Source organism: Rhamphochromis longiceps, linkage group LG6, assembly GCF_057381845.1.
Source record: "Rhamphochromis longiceps isolate RC_006_pf linkage group LG6, R_longiceps_female_GT1.1, whole genome shotgun sequence".
Lineage (NCBI taxonomy): Eukaryota > Metazoa > Chordata > Actinopteri > Cichliformes > Cichlidae > Rhamphochromis > Rhamphochromis longiceps.
In genome coordinates, this window is record NC_140562.1 from 16,128,933 (window position 1) to 16,143,424 (window position 14,492).

A 14,492-nucleotide genomic window follows, 5' to 3' on the forward strand; every position below is an offset into this window, starting at 1 on the left:
TCCACCATGCAATACCATCTGGAAAGCATCTAATTGGCAACAAGTTTATTTTTCAGCATGACAGTGATCCAAACACACCTAATACAGTAAATGCATACCTGGGTAGAAAAACACACAATGAAAGATTATGAATCGGCCTCCCCAGAGGCTGGACCTCAACATTACTGAAGCAGTGTGGGATCATCTTTACAGAGAACAGAACAAAAAGCAGTATAACAGAGAAACAAGAAAGCTTTGAATGTCCTTTAGAAAGCCTCCAGAACTATTCCTGAAGACTACTTAAAGTATGAGAAAGCTTGCCTAAGAGTTCAGACTATGTTGGAGAGTAAGGATTGTCATACAAAGTATTGACTTTCGAGTTCCTTAGAATTGTACAAACTCTGTTTTTGCCTAAACAAAATATAAAGAAATGAGGTGACGCAAGCATAATACTGCATATCATTATTGTTCCTAATCTTGTAGCCCTGTATCTCATCTGTTAGGGGCCTAAAAGAAAGGTTGTGTGTCCCTGTGACTCTAAGATAGGACATAATATTTTAGAATTAAAAATTCAGTAAGCTTAAAGGTTGACAGAAGACTTCGTGCTAATGCCTTACATTATACACATGAGATGCATTGTTGTTTCACAGTAATAAATGTGCTATTATTTACTAAATGCGGTTTCTCTCATACCACACATACACGAGCCCTGCCCCCTCAATGCTGTGTATGAAACTCTGCTGAAATGTGACCATTAAACGACTGGAAACACGGTGAAGATTGAAACAGGTATAGTATGCATACTGAGCACACATGGTGCTCACATACAGAAAAAGAGAGTGGCTGAATTGGAGACTTAATGGGAGTTTAAAGGAAGAGGGTGGGGAGAGAAGGGGATGAGTGAGAAGTGGACAGAAGCTACCTGCCAGCTTCTTCCATATACGGTCTTAGTCAGAGCTGGCCTTACCCAGGACTGTGAGTTTCTCTGACTGTGTGAGTGAGCAATGCAGGGAGGGAGTGCCTACATTTGTGTGTTGTAATGCGTGCATGAGTCATGCACGCTGCCTAGTTTTGAAATTGCTCAAGCAAAGGCGTGAGATTGAGAAACTACTGTCTGGATAGAGAACAAAGTTTAAAAGATTATTTTGTAAGATACATTTAATCATTTAAAACTGTGATTGAAACATAAATCGGATAAAGAATACAGAAGAAAATGTGAGCGGTAACAGACAAACATGGCCTTAAAAAGGGAGATTCATTCATTTCCTCAGAGTGGTCACATGACCGGAGCAGCGCATTCTTCCCCCCATGTGACTCTCTCCAATATCTCCTTATATGGACGTCATCCAAAGGAACTCTTAAAGGGATGGTGGTGCCCTGGGTCTATACTTGGTGTGTGTGTGTGTGTGTGTGTGTGTGTGTGTGTGTGTGTGTGTGTGTGTGTGTGTGTGTGTGTGTGTGTGTGTGTGTTTAGCGTCAATTCAAAGCAGGATAATGCTGAGCGGAAAAGCCAGTTCTCTGATCACCTGATTGCCTACCTACACCTAGCTCTGTGTGTGTGTGTGTGTGTGTGTGTGTGTGTGTGTGTGTGTGTGTGTGTGTGTGTGTGTGTGTGTGTGGTCACTTCCTCCATCTGTAGAAGTGAGGCACTTTAAAAGCTTGCTTCCTGTGCCTTTTGGTGATCCAGCTCCCATATATCCTTATTAGGAACACACAGGGCCTGTGAGAATTCCGAGTGTAAGTTTATGAGGCTTTGTCCGGTGCCCTTATTGAGTTAAAGCCCATCCAGCCACCTAATCTCTGGTCAACTTGTAAAATGAGCCTTGGAGGAGGATTTTCATTATAAAAATTTAAAAAAAAAATCAACAAAGAATTGAAATAGTTTCAGGCCAGAGGCAAACAATGGTGTGTGAAATACCTGCCTGTGTGTAGGCTGTATGCATACCAGAAGTGAATCATGTTCCTGAGTAATCAATCCAGGCCTAATTGTTTTTATTTTGACACCTAATATAAGTATGTTCTGAAAATAACACGCCTGTTTATCACACGTCATTCACAAGATTAGCCCCGTAAACTCAATTGCACAATTCCTGCGAGGTGATGAAAAGGTAAGACATTTACAGTCTCAGTTTTCAGTTTTATTTGTCATATGCAAGTTAGCACAGGGTCAACATTGCAATGAAATGTATTTGACGAGCAGAAGACAGTCACTCAGCAGACTGGTACAGTAAAAAATAGTAAAGAGCAAAATATTAATAAAATATAGTAAAAGAAAAAAGATTTAACAGTTAACAGACTATATATATATATATATATATATATATATATATATATATATATATATATATATATATATATATATATATAGTCTCGTTACAGTCATGCCCTAAACATTACCGCAATTCAGCCTGGATACATGCATTACTGTCAGTCTGCACTGTGTGCGTTTGTGTTTGTGTGACGCTGGTGTGCCGGGGCAGAAGAGCCAGATAGAGGGTTAACCGTGCTGTCAGTGACCCTGAGATTAAACACCATCCCCAGTCCTGTCACCACAAACAAGCATCCTGCAAACAAATGGGAAATGGAATGGTGAAATCCTCTTCTGAAGCATTCCCTGACCCCGTGAATAAAATTAAGAGCACTCATTCATGGGTATATTATATCACTGAGGCTATAATCAGGATGATCCTGGCACCGTCACAATGTAGAGGATGTAAAAACGACGTAACTATAGGCTGGATTAATTCAGTCTATTAAAGTAATAACCAATACATGCTCAGGGACCATTCAGTGCTTTGCAGCAGGGGTTGTGGGATTTGTCATCCACTAGTCTGTATCCCACTTATGTATTATTATCACATTATGGCAGACAGTTTTAAAAAATCAGCAGGTTTACTGAACACTGAACGACCCCGGATTGATAACTTTTAGGGAGGTATATGGGTTAGTTTAGTGGAACTTGTCCCCCCACTGCTATGTCAGAGCGCACAAACCATGATCTGCATGCGCCACACCCAGTGGATGGAGCCGAACCAATCAGCGGGCGCCGTGCGGAAAGTTCTCCTTTTATGGAGAGGGGCTGCAGCACGAGCCCTCATAAAAATCCTCCACTTTATTGGCCTTCATTGCAGTCAAGTTCAGACACTACATCCTACCGGAGTGTAGCGCTCAGTCACAGTTCTCATACACCGAAAACCCTCCCTCACACAGGTAAGACAACTGCGGAATGTCGGTGGAAGTTTCTTCCTCACATTTTAACGCTTTAATGTAACATTTTGAACAGCGAGTGTTTTCTTTTTTTATATATATATCACTCCTTAGCTTACGAACCAAGTCGTTTTCTCATTTCAAGCTGAAGCCACTTGCTAGGCTTTACAGTGTTCCTATTATTTTGACCGCCACAGTTTTAACCATGTAACGGTTCGGTTTAGAAATGTGGTGACATGTTGCCGCTTATGTTTAAGTGGGTGTGAAATAACCTTGCCACTCGATGCTGTCATCACTTTGTAGTCCGACAAATCAAGACTACGTGTTAAAGGAAAAAAGCTTGACCTTCTCGCTTACATGTAAGCATCCACTGTGGCAGGTCTGCAGCTCTGGTGTCTCCGGTTTCAAACATTCAAACACCAGACCAGGCAAATGCAGATTAGATGGATTAGGCTTATAGAGACTTTACTAATTTTGTAAGTAGAGCTTCTGAAATTAAAGGTTTTTGCTGTGTCACTGCAGCTATCAGTTAATGTGCAAATCCTGGTGCGTCTGCTTCAAATAAATGTGCGAAGTTGGCTTTTTGTTCGTGTAACCTTGCAAATGCGTCAGTCACGACGTTCAGATATATCAGATTTAACTGTGATTTGTAGAAGTTCGTTCAGCTGCTAAAGGGTTTTCTGTGTGGTTAACGGTTGTGGTGAGCTCGGTGAAGGGAGTGGTCGCCTGTCGGTGTCATTTGAGGTTTAGCGACACGCGGGGCGGCTTCCGGGCCGGTCTACAGCAGTCTCTAAGCTGCATTCACTTTTGCCTTATATGGCCATGGCCAGCCCGAGTGAGAAACTGCCTTTGTTTCTCAGCTCTGGATTAGGACTCAACCTTGCGCCACTGCGACATCCAGCGTCCGTTCTCAATAACTGCAAGACTTCATCCAGGCTGTCTGCCAGATGTATCGCACACTGCTGCTGAACATTAGGATTAAAAATCCTTTCCTCCTGTTACTACTTCATACAGAAAATGGAAGACGAAATTGCCGCCCTCGTTGTTGACAACGGATCTGGAATGTGCAAAGCTGGCTTTGCAGGAGATGATGCTCCACGTGCTGTGTTCCCCTCCATTGTTGGACGCCCCAGGCATCAGGTACATATTCCTTAATAAACCTCACATACCTTGTAACCTTTTCATAACTGCTGACCTTCTCATAATCGCACTGCTCTTTGCATTCCTAGGGTGTAATGGTTGGTATGGGCCAGAAAGACAGCTATGTTGGTGACGAGGCACAGAGCAAAAGAGGAATCCTGACCCTCAAGTACCCCATTGAGCACGGAATTGTCACCAACTGGGATGACATGGAGAAGATCTGGCATCACACCTTCTACAATGAGCTGAGAGTTGCCCCTGAGGAGCATCCAGTCTTGCTCACAGAGGCCCCCCTGAACCCCAAGGCCAACAGGGAAAAGATGACGCAGGTAACAAGAGCTGACACCTTGACGAACTTCCCCCTAAGTCAGGAAACTGTTGAGCTGCAGTGCCCAACAACAGGAAACTATGTTGCCACTCGGGTGTTTCTTCCCCTGCTCAATCTGTCTTTCCTCATCCTCCTTCAACCCTCCAGGTTTCCTCTGCCCTCGACTGATCTTTTCAGCTCTGCAGATGCTTCAGGTTTCTATCTCTGCACTGTGATGCATCAGGAATGAGCTGCAGCATGGGCACTGCTGTTTATAAATTAGACTGAGACTTGTGTTTAACTACACGGGTGTCTGCATGAAGCAATGGATGATAGAGCAGTTTTCTGCACTTTAACTTTTAGAGTCAGTGTAACAAAGCAGTTTTCTATTGTAGTTGGCATAATACTCAACCCAGTGTGCTGTTCTTTCTGTACAATTGAACTAACACATAGAAACTTATTTCAGATTACTCTGACTCTTAGTTTCACTGATCATCTCTTTTCTCCTGCTGTTCTTGCAGATCATGTTTGAGACCTTCAACACTCCTGCCATGTATGTGGCCATCCAGGCAGTGCTGTCCCTGTACGCCTCTGGTCGTACAACTGGTATTGTCATGGACTCAGGTGATGGTGTGACCCACACTGTGCCCATCTATGAAGGCTACGCTCTGCCCCATGCCATCCTCAGGTTGGACCTGGCTGGCAGGGACCTCACAGACTACCTCATGAAAATCCTGACTGAGAGGGGCTACAGCTTCACTACCACAGGTGAGCATGAGGATGGTTTTTGAGACATGATGTGAGGCTTTCAGGGTTTTCTTATCTTAACTGTAATGTTTTCTTGTCTCACAGCTGAGCGTGAGATTGTGCGTGACATCAAGGAGAAGCTGTGCTATGTTGCCCTGGACTTTGAGCAGGAGATGGGAACTGCTGCCTCCTCTTCATCCCTGGAGAAGAGCTATGAGCTGCCTGATGGACAGGTCATCACTATTGGGAATGAGAGGTTCCGTTGCCCAGAGGCTCTCTTCCAGCCCTCATTCCTTGGTAAGCAGCATCAGCTTTAAGACAGATTTCTGTGATTTGTAAAAAGTAGTCCTTTGCAAGGCTAACCTTAACCCCAAACTTTCCAACTCTCCACAGGTATGGAGTCTTGTGGTATCCATGAAACTACCTTTAACAGCATCATGAAGTGTGACGTTGACATCCGTAAGGACCTGTACGCCAACACTGTGCTGTCTGGAGGTACCACCATGTACCCTGGCATTGCTGACCGCATGCAGAAGGAGATCACTTCACTGGCACCCACCACCATGAAGATCAAGGTAAAATTCTTGTTCTGTCTGTTTTATTATAAGTTTATAATAAATGGACTGTATTCATTGCTGACAACTCTACTTCTGCCCTTGCAGATTATTGCTCCCCCAGAGAGGAAGTACTCTGTATGGATTGGAGGCTCCATCCTGGCTTCTCTGTCCACCTTCCAGCAGATGTGGATCAGCAAGCAGGAGTACGATGAGTCCGGCCCCAGCATCGTCCACAGAAAGTGCTTCTAAACAGACTGTCCCCACCCCCACCAAAACACACTGCTACAAACCCAAACTAGCTCAGCATACATGCCTACACCACCACACTGGTGTATGCTGAGCCTACACCTCTTCCATTTTCCCTCATCACTCTGGCTATGGCACCATGCCCCCTGATGGGGAGAAACTCTGCAGGAAGTACGGAGCATCCCAGGCGGTGTGAATGTGTGAGAAACATGATATCCATTGTCGTGTTTGTGTAGGTCATTCCAGTTGTCTTTGTTCACCACCTTATTTGCCTCTATGAAGGTTTATTCTCTGGTGGGCTCGCTGCCCATCAGAACTGTAGTATTGCTTAATATGTAAATTATGTAATCTGAAACTTGTTTTGTTTTTGTACTTTCAGCCTTAAATGATACTTGGTCCAGTTTGTTTTTGTCATCATGCAAAAGACAAGGCTTGTACCTTGTATTGAGGTGTATGAAGGTTTGTGCATAGGGCTTTAAGCCTCTGGTGTACACAACAACCCAATAAAGCGCACATGTCTGACTCAAGTCTGATTTTGTCTTTATGTTGAATGCATCAAAGTAACCTATTCATCATTTGGCCTCAAACTGCACTCTGGGAAAGTTGTTTCAGCTTATGTAAGACTTAGTAAAATGCACCTGGAAGAGACAGAGGCTTTGCTGGTATAAATGGCAAAAGTCAAGAAGTGTGACACCTGGAAGTTAAACCATAGTGGATAGTAGGTTCAGTTTGCACATTAAAATTTAATAAAAGATGAACTCTGCACCCTTAATTTCAGGGGCAACACTTGTGACTTCAGTGTCATAAATGTAGTTGTGTGCTGTAACAATAAGCTACACCTGTCTCATGTTAATCTTGGCAAAAATATGACTGAAACAAGTGTCTTAAATGACAAATCCAAGAACCAAAGCCTGCTTTTGTCTTAACAACACTTCAGCTTGCAGCTCGTAGGAAGGACTTGGGGGGTCATGTGAGGAAAGGAATCAAGGATGTCTAAATTAAGAAATGGGATAAGCATTTGGCGTGAATGGCATTGATGGCTGGAGCCCATTTGGCTACTGTTTGCATGTCAGTATAAGGTGCTGCACATGCAACAAACACTGATGCATCAAAGCCTCCATCCAAACACTGTATTATGTGAATTCTGTAGATTCTTTTCTCAAGATTTTTCTTTAATCAGTTTAAAAAAAAAAAAAAGAATTTAACACACATTTCAGTCTGACTGCTGTCAAGAGTTAAACAGCAAATCTTACAGTCATCAGCCTTCATGGCAGGCTAAATACTGAAGATGGATTTTGAGGAGTATAACTTTACTACAAAAATTTTCTTTATAGTGCCATCATGTGAATAACTGATTATGGGAAACAATAATCAGCTTTTTTTACATTAATGACTTTAGAAAATATATAAGATGTTATATAGTTCTATACATTAGGAAATATAAAGACTGCTGCACTGAAACTTTACTATCTTTCTGTTTAACACTAAAGCTGGCATACATTTGTCTTACCAATACTTTAGATTTGTGAATATTCAATAAATCCTGCATAACTCTCTTATCAGTCTGCATGCCAAAGTCAGGAGTGCAGGAGAAGTAATATGTGAGGGTGGGGCATGTATGAAAACAGGACTGGTGACTGGTGATTTGTGACTGGTTTAGCATATGAGACTTTTGAATTCTCCCTCAGACTGTCTTCTCGAGAGGCTTTTGATTCAGTGGAACCAGCTATTCCTCTCATAAACAGTTCCCTTACATCTGGTTGTATTCCAGCTGCCTTTAAACATGCTGTTGTGCAGCCTCTTATTAAAAAGAAGAACCTGGACCCTGCTGTTTTTTCTAACTACAGACCTATTTCTAAATTACCATTTCTGTCTAAGGTCCTTGGAAAAAAATGTTTTTAAGCAAACAGAGTATGTGGGGAAAGTTTCAGTCAGTGTCAGGTCACATTACAGAGATGGCTTTTTTGAGAGTTCTTAATGATCTGCTTTTAACTGCTGACTCTGGCAGCCCTGCCATTTTAGTTCTTCTAAACCTGTTTGCTGCCTTTGATACTGTGGACAGCAAGATCCTGCTGTCTCGTCTGGTATATGTTACCTCTAGGGCAGTGGTGGGCAACTCCAGGCCTTGAGGGCCGGTGTCCTGCAGGTTTTAGATCTCACCCTGGGTCAACACACCTGAATCAAATGATTAGTTCATTACCAGGCCTCTGGAGAACTTCATGACATGTTGAGGAGGTCATTTAGCCATTTAAATCAGCTGTGTTGGATCAAGGACACATCTAAAACCTGAAGGACAGTGGCCCTGATTCACTGTAGTGACCCCTAAAGGGAACAGCCAGCAAAAGAAGACAGCTCTGTTATCGCCCTGTATATTTTTTTATATCTATCTAATAGCATCTATTAAAAAAAATACAAAACTTTATTTAATAACTTTTACAAAATAATTTGTATTTTATTGTGTAAATTGAACCAGCAGGAAGTGTGTCCGTCGCAAAAAGATGTCCGACACGTGCGACAGCATATATCGTCCGTGCAGCTAACGGTAACACAAACGTTCAGCCGCCTGTGGTTTCACGCAGCAGATTCACGGAACATGAAGCTCCAGCTGGGTGGATGAGCCTTTTTTAAAAACATGAGTGGGGATGTGTGCGGAGTTTCAGACGGCATGGATTACCAGATTTTACAGGTTGGTGAAGACGGCGTTCACAGTTAGTTAGCGGTGCTGCTGAGCAGGTCAGCTCAAAGTAACGTTAGCGACAAAATGTTAACGCCGGTCAGGTAAGGTTATGCTCCAAACACTTTACACAATTATTTTTTTTAATCCCGAGTTTGGTTTACCGGCGTCGGCAGTGTGTTGGAAATAAGTGCGTTTTGGTGTGTGCGCGTGTGGGTTTGTTTGTTTTGTTTTATCGAGAAAACCTGCTAAGCTCAAACGCCCTGGTACTAAAACCATTAAAAGGTTGTATTGTCCCGAAGTGGTATTATCAAATAAAAAAATAACCTGGAGCACAGGGACCACTATTGCCATTTTCTATTAAAAATGTTTCATTTTTATTTTGTTTCTGCTAAATAATGCTTCAGCTATAGTGGGGGTCATACTTCATGAATAAAGATAAACCATGGAGAAATGATTGTTTCTGATCGAGTAAATTGAATACTTAACACATACCTGATATTAATGTTTTAAAAAAAAAACGTACAAAAATGACAATAAAACAGGACACATTAAAAGGAGAGCTGTACAACAGCTACATAAAATAATACTGTCATGGTATAAATTATATTGTCAATTAAATTCCTTCTAGAGGAATTTAATTGACTAATTTTCTAATATTCTCCAAATGGCCTAAAAGCGCCTGTCACTGACACTGTGTGCTGTCTGGTTCAGGCTGTGTGCGATGAGGATACCTTGTCTTCTTCGTCCGTGGGGATGTCAGATTTGTCTGATGAAATCCTGCTATGCATCCTGCGCCATATTCCAGTGTGTGACCTGCTGCTGAATGTGGCAAATGTCTGCCAGAAGCTTAACACGCTGTGCCATGACAAGACCCTGCTCACACATGTCAGCCTGTCTGAGGATTATTGGGTAACTTACTGCAATATTCAAGTTCATGTATGTGTACAACTTTCCATGTATTTTAAAAAAAGAAAATGCCTCTGTAACAGCAAGTTGTATTCTAATGAAACATTAAATAGACTCTGTTCTTTATTTCTCTCCAGGCTGATGACGCATTGGTTCGACGCATACTAAAGCAGCTGGCCAATCATGTGCAGTCTCTGAGCCTGAATGGCTGCTACTGGCTATCTGGCTCCACCATGGAGCACATCGCACGCTGCAGAGGAGTGACGCACCTAGATGTCACCGGTTGTCGCATCACTTCACTTCGCCTGTCCCGTCTCCTCTCCTCCCTCGCTTTCCTCAAATCCCTCGCTTTTGACGTGGCACCAGGTTTCAACTCTGCTCAGCTCAGCTCAGAGGCAGTGGATGCACTGAGCCGCCTGTCAGAGCTTAGGCAGATGCTGTTGACACCAAGCTACGGTGTAGTGCCATGCTGTGCCCAACTCCGCAAGTAAGGATGTTGGCCCTGACCCAACTGTGTTTTTTGATCCCTTCCCTCCCTAAACCCCTTTCAAATGCTTAGGAGCGGCCCTCTTCAAAGTCTAGAAATATTTGGACAATGTCAGTTTTTATAGGTTTTGGCTCTCTGGACCACCATACTGCGTTTCCTTGAGGTTTTCTGCCAGTCCTTTAATCCAGCCACTCTCTGATAGGTTTACTTTGATTTTTCTTTGATCTGCTTAATTTTCATGACATAACGAGGGAACATGTCTAATTAAAAAATCTATAAATAGCCTATAAAATGGCTGTCATTTGTAAATTATGTGACAGCTGTGTCTTTGGCTTAAAAAACAAAAATGTATGATATTTAAATGATACAGTGTTGTGTGCATTTGCTTGTCGTTGCACCGTAGGCTGATGTTGCAGTTTGACATCCCAGATGTGACCAAAGAGGGTGTCGGCGTTTGCTGTCAGTTAATGGTCGGTCAGAGCAGCGTGCCACATTACAAACAGCTTGAGGAGTTCACTGCCAGGCTGGCTCCAGGAGAGGTGAGTGTGTTGGGGCTTATGTCCATGAAACCTGTTCCTATATGGGCTTTAATTAACGCGCTTGTGTTGTCATGTTCTTAGGTAAACCAGACCCTGCTCCTCCTATACCTGGCAGTGTTCAGCGTTAACGTTCCGAAGCATCTCAGAGTTTTCCTTGTGTCCATCCCCGGCCCAAACCCGGCTCCCTGGCCTGCTGCTCCCTCAGTGGCTCAGAGCTTGGGTGAGCGGGGCGACCTGGTTGCCCTGCAGCTCCCTCGGTCATGGCTGGACTCTGCATCGCTCAAGCAAGCTCTGGAAGGAAACAGCCCCAAACACCTTAGCTTCAGCCGATGCCCGGCATTGTGGCCACAGGTGTTCCAGTCGCTGTTGAACAGTGGTGTAAGAGACGCCACGCAGCTGGTTAGTCTGAATCTGAGCGGGATCAACCACGTTCCTTACTCGGAGTGCAGGATTGTGGAAGATCAGCTGGCTGCTGGGACAATGAGCCAGCTGGCAGACAGCTGTTCCAACATTAAATACCTAAACTTGATGCACACACATTATCATCATGAAAACTCACCTGGGCTGGAAGGGGAAACCCACCTGTGTGCCAGCTTGGCCAAATTCAGACACCTGCTGTCTCTCACTCTCCCTGCCTGCGCCCTGTCAGACGGTTTAAATACAAATCACACGCAAATGCAGAACACTCATCTCTCTCCGCTTTTCCAGGGATTGAAGAAGGTTCCTCGTGTGGGCCTCCAGAATTACAAGCCTGCCTCAGAGTCCTCTGTGTCAGGGGACAGCACATCGGGGCTCGCTTTGCTGTTAGCTGGCTGCCTTTTTTTAGAGACCTTTGAGCTTATCGGTCCAGGCTTTGCTTCCACACTGCCTCGGCTTGAGCCGTGCACTCGTGCAAGCGTGGAGCCTCGTGGCATGTGCGCTTGGGCACGAGGAATTGGAGACGCACATTTGGCGGTGCTTGAGGCTTTGCCTCAATTGCGTCGCCTGACTCTGGCTGGTCTTCCTGGAGTTCTTAGGGGAACGGGACTGGTACAGCTGGCAAAGCAGTGCAGAGACCTGCGAGTATTATCCCTCGCCAATCTGGGTTCGCTGAAAACCATGAACTACACCGCTGCCTTGCTGGACACACTTAAACAGTGCACGCAGCTACAGGAGCTCAGGTAAGAAGATGACTTTGTGTTCGCTTTGTTTATATAATAGTATGAAGTATGCTCATAGTATGAAAATGTGCTTTAAAACTGTCTGATTTCATACACCTGAAGCAAGAACATTAACATCACTTAAATATTATTCGTATTTATCTTTCTTTTTGCCCCCTATAGACTATTAGGTTCATATATGCAAATGAGAGGATCTCATCTAAGAAGCACTAACCTGTATGACTGTCCAGCAGACAGTTGGCTCAGTTTTTTCTGTTAATTTGGAGAAAAAAAACATTAAGGAAATAAAATTTGCCCAACATTTTAAAGTTGACCAAATTGACCTGCCCTTGACTCTCTTCAATCAAAGCATTTAATGTTAATTACCTGTAAAGTGTAATTTGTGAATTATGTTTTGGTTTTGAGAGGCTTTTAAACAAATAGGATTTTCACTTTCCAGTTGTCCAATTGGTCTATATCAGGGGTGGGCAACTCCAGGCCTCAAGGGCCAGCGTCCTGCAGGTTTTAGATGTGTCCTTGATCCAAAACAGCTGATTCAAATGGCTAACTTGCCTCCTTAACATGTGTTGAATTTCTCCAGAGGTCTGGTAATGAACTAATCATTTGATTCAGGTGTGTTGACCCAGGGTGAGATCTAAAATCTGCAGGACACCGGCCCTCAAGGCCTGGAGTTCCCCACTCCTGCTCTTTATTTTACTCTGAACTGGGACAAATCTCAGACTGTTTCTACTTTTAATTCTGACTGAAGACATGTCTGTTCAGATTTTTGTCTTTATATAACCAACCAGCTCTTTATCCTCTCAAGGATACTTGAGGGCGCATGGGAGTTTGCCCAACCAGTCTACATGCGTTTTGTGGACTTGGAGAAGGCATTCGACCGTGTCCCTCAGGGTGTCCTGTGGGAGGTGCTGCGGGAGTATGGGGTGTCTGGCCCATTGCTACGGGCCATTCGATCCCTATACAACCGTTGCAAGAGCTTGGTTCGCATTGCCGGCAATAAGTCGGACTCGTTCCCGGTGGGTGATGGGCTCCGCCAGGGCTGCCCTTTGTCACCGATTCTGTTCATAATTTTTATGGACAGGATTTCTAGGTGCAGCCAAGTGGCGGAGGGCTTTCACTTTGGTGGCCTCAGAATCTCATCTCTGCTTTTTGCGGATGATGTGGTTCTGTTGGCTTCATCGGGTGAGGGCCTCCAGCTCGCACTGGAACGGTTCGCAGCTGAGTGTGAAGCAGCGGGAATGAGGATCAGCACCTCCACATCTGAGGCCTGGGTCTCAGCCGAAAAGGGGTGGAGTGCCCACTCCGGGTCGGGGAGGAGTTCCTGCCCCAAGTGGAGGAGTTCAAGTATCTCGGGGTCTTGTTCGTGAGTGTTGGGAGAAGGGAGCCGGAGATCGACAGACGGATTGGGGCTGCGGCTGCAGTGATGCGGACGCTGCACCGGTCCATCATGGTGAAGCGAGAGCTGAGTATAAAAGCGAAGCCCTCAATTTACCGGTCGATCTACATCCCTACCCTCACCTATGGGCATGAGCTGTGGGTAGTGACCGAAAGAACGAGATCGCGGATACAAGCGGCAGAAATGAGCTTCCTCCGAAGGGTGGCTGGCCTCTCCCTTAGAGATGGGATGAGACGTTCAGCCATCTGGGAGAGTAGAGCCGCTGCTCCTCCACATCGAAAGGAGTCGGCTGAAGTGGTTCGGGCATCTGACAAGGATGCCTCCTGGGCGCCTCCTGGGTGAGGTGTTCCGGGCATGTCCCACAAGGAGGAGGCCCCGGGGCAGACCCAGGACACGCTGGAGAGATTAGGCCTGGGAATGCCTTGGTGTTCCCCCGGATAAGCTAGAGGAGGTGGCTCGCGAGAGGGAGGTCTGGGCTTCTCTGCTTAGGCTGCTTCCCCTGCGACCCGGCCCCGGATAAAGCGGATGAAGATGGATGGATGCATAACTAACCACGTGCATCTGTTTCTTAGGTTGGAGCAGCCCTACCTGAATGCGAATGCGTCGTTCTTCGAGGCTTTGTCCTGCTGCTCCCGACTGCAGCGCGTCTGCCTTATTTCACGCTGTGGCACTTTTGACCCATCAGCCACAGAAACTTTCATGGAGCGGTGCTGCCATGTCGTCATGTGCCACATGTTCATGGGTGGCACCTTAGTGATGTGTCGCACGCTGCAGAAAGCTCTGCTGGACAGGTTGGTGACTGTGTTCATGTATTTAAAGCTAGGGGGCATATTCTGTCGAAAGTTTTACCTGTGGGGTCTTTTCACTCGTTTTGTGTATTTTCTGGCTTTTTTTTTTCCTCCTTAAGGTTCTCAGCAGAGCGCCCGGCACTCAGTGTGGTCATCTATCCGTTACAACACGAAGACCTACCCTCAGTCATCAGAGATATCCCATTAACACTGCTGGACCGGATCACTTTGTTTCAGAGCCACGTGGCTCAACCACCACATTTATCACCATTGTGACCTCATCAGGATGCTTTAGTGTGATTGGTGCTCAGCAGTTGAGGTGCTCATCATTTTTTTTTTTTTTTTTTTTTTTTTTT

The 14,492-nt window shown here is 44.8% G+C and overlaps 2 protein-coding genes across 2 annotated transcripts; both read left to right on the forward strand.

The window, feature by feature from the left end:
* Window positions 1-3,060: 3,060 nt before the first annotated feature.
* Window positions 3,061-6,710, forward strand: LOC146667743 (actin, cytoplasmic 2). Its single transcript, XM_085409419.1, has 7 exons — window positions 3,061-3,189; window positions 4,201-4,326; window positions 4,416-4,655; window positions 5,155-5,401; window positions 5,486-5,677; window positions 5,774-5,955; window positions 6,043-6,710. Exons 2-7 carry the CDS (start codon window positions 4,204-4,206, stop codon window positions 6,184-6,186), a joined length of 1,128 nt encoding a protein of 375 aa, XP_085265545.1. The 5' UTR covers window positions 3,061-3,189; window positions 4,201-4,203; the 3' UTR covers window positions 6,187-6,710.
* A 1,828-nt stretch (window positions 6,711-8,538) lies between these two features.
* fbxl18 (F-box and leucine-rich repeat protein 18) lies at window positions 8,539-14,492 on the forward strand. The gene is made up of 7 exons (XM_085409420.1): window positions 8,539-8,869; window positions 9,572-9,769; window positions 9,904-10,253; window positions 10,657-10,792; window positions 10,874-11,952; window positions 13,921-14,139; window positions 14,256-14,492. Exons 1-7 carry the CDS (start codon window positions 8,816-8,818, stop codon window positions 14,410-14,412), a joined length of 2,193 nt encoding a protein of 730 aa, XP_085265546.1. The 5' UTR covers window positions 8,539-8,815; the 3' UTR covers window positions 14,413-14,492.

Coding starts and splice junctions, on each gene's coding strand:
- fbxl18 (XM_085409420.1), top strand. CDS start 8,816: ATGAGTGGGGATGTGTGCGGAGTTTCAGACGGCATGGATTACCAGATT. Junction 8,870..9,571: donor TGGATTACCAGATTTTACAG/GTTGGTGAAGAC, acceptor TGTCTGGTTCAG/GCTGTGTGCGATGAGGATAC. Junction 14,140..14,255: donor CAGAAAGCTCTGCTGGACAG/GTTGGTGACTGT, acceptor TTCCTCCTTAAG/GTTCTCAGCAGAGCGCCCGG.
- LOC146667743 (XM_085409419.1), top strand. CDS start 4,204: ATGGAAGACGAAATTGCCGCCCTCGTTGTTGACAACGGATCTGGAATG. Junction 5,678..5,773: donor CTTCCAGCCCTCATTCCTTG/GTAAGCAGCATC, acceptor AACTCTCCACAG/GTATGGAGTCTTGTGGTATC. Junction 5,956..6,042: donor CCACCACCATGAAGATCAAG/GTAAAATTCTTG, acceptor CTGCCCTTGCAG/ATTATTGCTCCCCCAGAGAG.